Source organism: Hyposmocoma kahamanoa, unplaced genomic scaffold (genome assembly GCF_003589595.1).
Source record: "Hyposmocoma kahamanoa isolate Upper Pololo Valley unplaced genomic scaffold, ASM358959v1 224, whole genome shotgun sequence".
Classification (NCBI taxonomy): domain Eukaryota; kingdom Metazoa; phylum Arthropoda; class Insecta; order Lepidoptera; family Cosmopterigidae; genus Hyposmocoma; species Hyposmocoma kahamanoa.
The window spans coordinates 12,371,153-12,377,147 of NW_020653743.1; the positions used below are offsets into that span (position 1 = coordinate 12,371,153).

A 5,995-nucleotide genomic window follows, 5' to 3' on the forward strand; every position below is an offset into this window, starting at 1 on the left:
ATTATGATTATTATTTTTCCACAGCACAGACTCCAAATACATCCGCATAGGCAGTAAGTACCGTCTTCGAGGTCCAAAGGTCAAGATCCTCGTTCACATCGTCCATCCTCTCTTCGGCAAGCTGCACGAGTTCGACTACGACCTTCAGCTTTTGAGGTTCCACAGAAGATTGAGATTCAATAAACTGGTTCAACCCATTGGCATCAGTGATGGAGAATGTGGGAATAGTATTTACGTGTCCGGGTGGGGGTATCCTAAAGAAAAGGTAAGGTTTTTAACTACACCGACTTTTTTTTATAAAATCATGTGACGGGACGAACACGTCGTGCGCCTGATGGTAAACTACACGCCAGTCCATAACAGTTGCAGTGTCACTCAGAGCTTTAAATTGCAAAGATCATACGACTCGACACAACATAAGTTGATAAGCCCATGTGCCTGTAATTTCACCAGCACCCTTACCCTTCAAAACCGGAACACAGTAATGCTGACATTACTGCTTGGCGACAGAAATAGGTAAGGTGGCAGTACTACCCTGGAAAAACTCTTTCACAAGGAGCTCTACTGCTACTTAATGATTCCAAAGGAACCTTTTTTTGTAAAATAATTGATCCACTCCTGACCATTACCTCTTTTTCGGTTAAGAGTCAATACAATCTCAAATGGCTTTGGTTGATTGTGCGTAACAGTGAGAATCAATCACATTGGAAAATAGATTAGTATACGGTGTGAAAACACGATACCTAAAAATTTTCACGATAGAAAAAAAAACACAAACTTACCTCTAAAATTTATAACAAAACAAATGGATTCAATAGGTACTTTACATATACCCATTGACTTACAATTGTATGGATGTCGGGTCCGCGCTAAAAAGTGTCCGAACTTATAGGGCGTTAAAATCGTATATAGAGCGTCATTCACGCTCTAGTCTTCGTTTGTTAGACTGACAGCGAAGCAAGCAAAATTAGACAGTACTGCGATGACATTACAATTTAAATTCAACGTTTAGCTTTTTCATATTCCTTGACATGTCACTACGTTTAAATAGGTTGACTTGGGACATTTTTTTTGTGGTTTTTGTATTAGACCCGTCGTCCATTTATTTGTAAGTCAATGCATATACCAATGATTTTGTTTTATACCAACTGAACTAAATAGAACACGTACATGATATACATTTTTCAAATAGCTTTCATGTTGTTCGTAAAAAAATTAATTCTGAAATAAAGGCAGTGTCCATGCCATTCGACCCCAAGCAACATGAACCGTATTACTACGGGAAAAAATTGAAATCGAGCGAAGGTAGTATCGAGTCCTAAGCGATGAATGATGATGACCTACGAAGATACGTGTTTGTCTAAAAATGTTTATTCACTTGAAAAGACGCCGTTCTCTCAGATGAAATAGGTATCATGATTGTGGCATCACAGAACATTCATTTACTCAGATATTTTGTATGTCCGTAAAATATACATAATTTCATTAAGAAAGAACAATATCCACAATATTAAACTTAGAATTTAGTCCATACTCACGACACCACGATTTTGTTTAACTAAGGTAACCATTGACTTATGGACGTCGGGTCCGCGCTAAAAAGTCTCCGAACTTATAGGGCGTTAAAATCGTATACAGAGCGTCATTCACGCTCTAGTCTTCGTTTGTTCGACTGACAGCGAAGCAAGCAAAATTAGACAGTACTGCGATGACATTACAATTTAAATTCAACGTTTTAGCTTTTTCATATTCCTTGACATGTCACTACGTTTAAATAGGTTGACTTGGGACATTTTTTTCGTGGTTTTTGTATTAGACCCGTCGTCCATTTATTTGTAAGTCAATGATTAGCATCAACAGCTTTAAATTGCAAAGATCTGAGAGTCGTTGTTACTGCGTCCGCCATTTCAAATTAAATTTCCCACATAAATTCCGAGAAACTCACAGTTGCAACCCCGGATTCATTTTTTCTAAATTCTAAATAAAGGTAACCGATTATTTTATGGTGAACTGTATACCTTTTTATAATAAGATTCCGGAGCATGTAATTAAAATTATCACTTCCTAAATTTAAAACTTATATTAAAAGTAAAACAATCTCAGTACAGAGTAAAAACACAAAAAACCAACCTCAAAAGTCATTCATCCCCTAGTTTGCCACCCTTAGACGTGGAATATTGTCTTCAAATTTAAGCGGGACCACATCGTCTTTCCTTCAAAATCAAAATCGGTTTACAAATGCCGGAGTTATCGCGTAACATACGTACACTTGTGTACGTTATTATTTTAAAAAAAGTGTACGTGAGTGTGCACGTAACATACGTACAAAAAAATACAGTCAAATTGAGAACCTCCTCCTATTTTTAAAGTCGGTTAAACAATAATGATTGACATCAAAAACAAACAATTAAAATTAGTAACGTTGGTTTGTTTGTGAAAGCAAAAATGCGTGATTTCGTTTCCTAAAAATTTAAAATTAATAAAAATACCAAATGTGAAAAACGAAATTCAAAGTAAGATTGCAAACACGTATTTAAATAAAATGCAAAAAATAGTATTATTAGAATATAAAGTAGGCAGTTTGTGTCGTATTTTTTAAATTCCTACAATATTTTTGTTGTAATTTTTGTTTTCAGGGAGAATACCAAGATATTCTCCAACAAGTGGAGCTGAAGTCTGTGCCAATGGACATTTGCCAGAAGGTGAACCAGAGTTGGTACAACAACACTTTGACGAATCGAATGTTCTGCGCAGGCGGCGGATCTCATGACGCTTGTCAAGTAAAGGATACGTCAATATAATTTGTTAGCCTTCAGATAACATACGAGACTTAATATAAAGTCGGGTACTCATTAGTTAACTGCAACGTTCTAGCAGAGAACAAAAAATCCGCCCTTTCCTACCTTTAGATACCGCACCACGCTCCGCACATTGACGGTCACATTGACCGAACGACAATAGGGCTGTCGGAGAGAAGTTTTCGCGCTAAGACGGCTTTGATATTTGAATATAGTTTTCATTTACTCATTACGAAACTTGTACGTTAATATATAACACGTATTAGTACGTTCTACGTTAGTACGTTACTATTTATAATGATCGTGAATTGTGCTGCGTATGATCATCTAAACGGGATAAAGAAAGGAGTTTCTTTCGTTTTCGGAAAGATGAAACGAAGTATAAATTAAAAAAAAACTTATGTCTGAGACTCATTCAGTTATTGTTTTCTTCATTTATTTAATGCAGAGTAATTTAGAATACAGATTTACTATATCAATATAATAGGACACCATAAATTCGTGAGCTAGTAGGCAAGGGTTCTCGAATTTTCAATTTGTGTTGCCGATAAATATTACGTAGTGAATATACCTAATTATTAACTAAATAATGATAATCTTGGACACGCAATTTCAAATACCCTGGTTACCTTATTTAAAAGTACCTGTCCGAAATATAACACTGTAAGTGCTTTTAACACATTTTTTAAATAAATGTTTAATATTATTGTAGTTAGTGAATTAATGAAAAATATGATATTATATAGATATAAATAATTAATGGACATGTGTAATTATTAGGATTCTGTCAATAGAATTATGGATAACAGATTCGCGTTAGAATTGTCGCTATGTTGTAGCTCTGACCACGTACGAGAAAGTGCTGGGTAACCCTGCTATTTCACGCACACATTTACGCGTGAGCAGGTAGCGCCTAGCTGTATGTAGTAGTAATAGGTAAATAACTTTCGACCGCTGTTGTATGGAGTGTCCGGGGTGTGGTTCTAGTGTGTACGCGTGAGACAGCCTTTACTCGCCAGAATGGGACCCGGATATCATCAGCTCACTGCGAACCACAAGCATTTAAGTAACCGGCAACTAAAGGGCGGGTACATTTTTGACAATTCATAGCGGCCATGTTGTTGAGGCGGCTTTTGGCAAATCTGTGTTTATTTTTCAGTCACTAAAAACAAATCATCATGGGAAGTTTTAAGTAGCAGTAGAGCTCCTTGTGAAAGAGTTTATCCAGGGTAGTAATGCCACCTTACCTATTTCTGCCGCCAAGCAGTAATGTCAGCATTACTGTGTTCCGGTTTTGAAGAGTAAAGGCGCACATGGAACTTGTTAACTTATTTCTCAGGGTGATGGGCGCAGTGGCAGTTTCCCTCAGATCTTTGCGATTTAAAGCTCTGAGTGGCACAGCAACTGTTATGGATAGGCGTTACCATCAGGCGTACGACTTGTTCGTCCCGTCACTTAATATTATAAAAAAGTTACAGCTTCGACCAACATATGCAAATGATAAAAATTTATTATTAAAACGGGTGTTTATTGTGGCAACGGTTTACGGTTTACCTGGTCGTCCTTTCCAGTAACTATTCTACGTTTGACGGCCAAATTCGAGTCGACGAAACGCAAGATCTGCCGGAAACATCGTCACCGTTAGTGTGAGTGTTCAGGAGAACCCGAATCAGTCTATTACGCGCGCATCGTTGCCACAATAGAACACCCATTTTGATAAAAATTTTTAATCATTTGCACGTGTTGCACGACGCTGTTACTTGCCATGATGGCTTGAATTTAGTGACTGAAAAATAAACAACAGATTTGACAAAAGCAGACTCAACAACATGGCCGTTATGAATTATGAAATCTACCTGCCCTTGATGGAAAACCCTTTAGCAGCGAAATTATATTTTCAAACAACTAACATGAAATCGACACAGTCACTAGCTTTTCGCTTCTAGTTGCCGGTTGCTTGTATTCAACACAAAACACACGTTTACGCAGCGTCTTATAGTTGCATTAGAGCTCCTTGTGGAAGAGTTCGTCTAAGGAAGTACTGCTACCTTACTTACTTTTGCCGCCAAGAAGTAATGTGAGCATTACTGCGTTCCGGTTTCGAAGGGTAACGGAGTTGATGAAATTACAGGCACATGGGACATGTCAACTTACGTCTCACGGTGACGGGCGCAATGGCAATGTCCCTTATATATCTTTGCGATTTCAAGCTCTAAGTGACACTAGAAATGCTACATGCAGTCGCACGACTTATTCGTTCTGTTACTTGGTATCATAAAAAAAGTTTTCATACTCCACCGCTGAGCAAGGGACTGAAAACATTTAAACATTGCTTCCTTTTCTTGATGTACCAGGGCGACAGCGGTGGCGCAGCGGTGGCATACGGCAGACTTGTGGGACTTTCCACTTTTGGCTACGGTTGCGGAAGAAATATACCAGGCGTATACCTCAACGTGAGTGAACCTACTATTCGAGAATGGATTCGGACCATCGCTGAGGTGTGAATTTGCTTGCAACTGTTGAGTCAAACAAATAACGGGCCACAAACAATTTCTCCCCATTGATGTAATAAGCCCACATCTGCAAAATGGTAACTTTTCTGGAGAGAAGTTTAAAGGTTCTACGAACGAAATTAGTTGATAACTTTTTAATTGCTTCGCTCTCTTATCTCTACAAAAGGCATTACGGCTATTTCCCATTTTCATTCACCTCACTATTTGTTTCTGGGATGGTCGGCCTTGAGTTACTTGAACTAAGATGGAAGATTAGGTTTCTTACCCATTACTGCTTTCTCATTCGCCATAATATAGATAATCCTTCCATTCTCGAAAGACTGGGTCTATTTGTGCCTGATCATGCTGTTCGCAACTTTTTTGCTGTCCACGGAACTCGCACTCTACTGGGTTACAATGCGATAACCACAAGGGCAATTATCTTCTGAATGAGTTCCTAGCATACAACCAGATGTTCGGGGAAAAAAATAGATAGGATTGTATTTTGTATTTCCAATTTATATGTCTAATTTTGTTTTGTTTTATTTAAGACATTTGTTAGACGTTGGGTTGACCCGTAACCCCAACTACTACACGTTTTTTTTTGCAGTATAAATGTTACCGAATAAACAATGGCGCATATATTAGATATACCCACTGTAGGGGCCAATACTACGCTATAGTATTGACGCCTAATTGTTTAAA

At 37.9% G+C, this 5,995-nt stretch overlaps 1 protein-coding gene across 1 annotated transcript in view; it reads left to right on the forward strand.

The window, feature by feature from the left end:
- The window catches only part of LOC113228290 (trypsin-7-like), a 7,330-nt gene extending 2,028 nt beyond the window's left edge, over positions 1 to 5,302 (forward strand). Inside the window, exons 3-6 of the mRNA XM_026461555.1 lie at positions 25 to 265; positions 2,637 to 2,780; positions 3,579 to 3,664; positions 5,083 to 5,302. Coding sequence (XP_026317340.1) covers positions 25 to 265; positions 2,637 to 2,780; positions 3,579 to 3,664; positions 5,083 to 5,302 — 691 coding nt within the window. The remainder of the gene's footprint in view (positions 1 to 24; positions 266 to 2,636; positions 2,781 to 3,578; positions 3,665 to 5,082) is intronic.
- Positions 5,303 to 5,995: the final 693 nt, after the last annotated feature.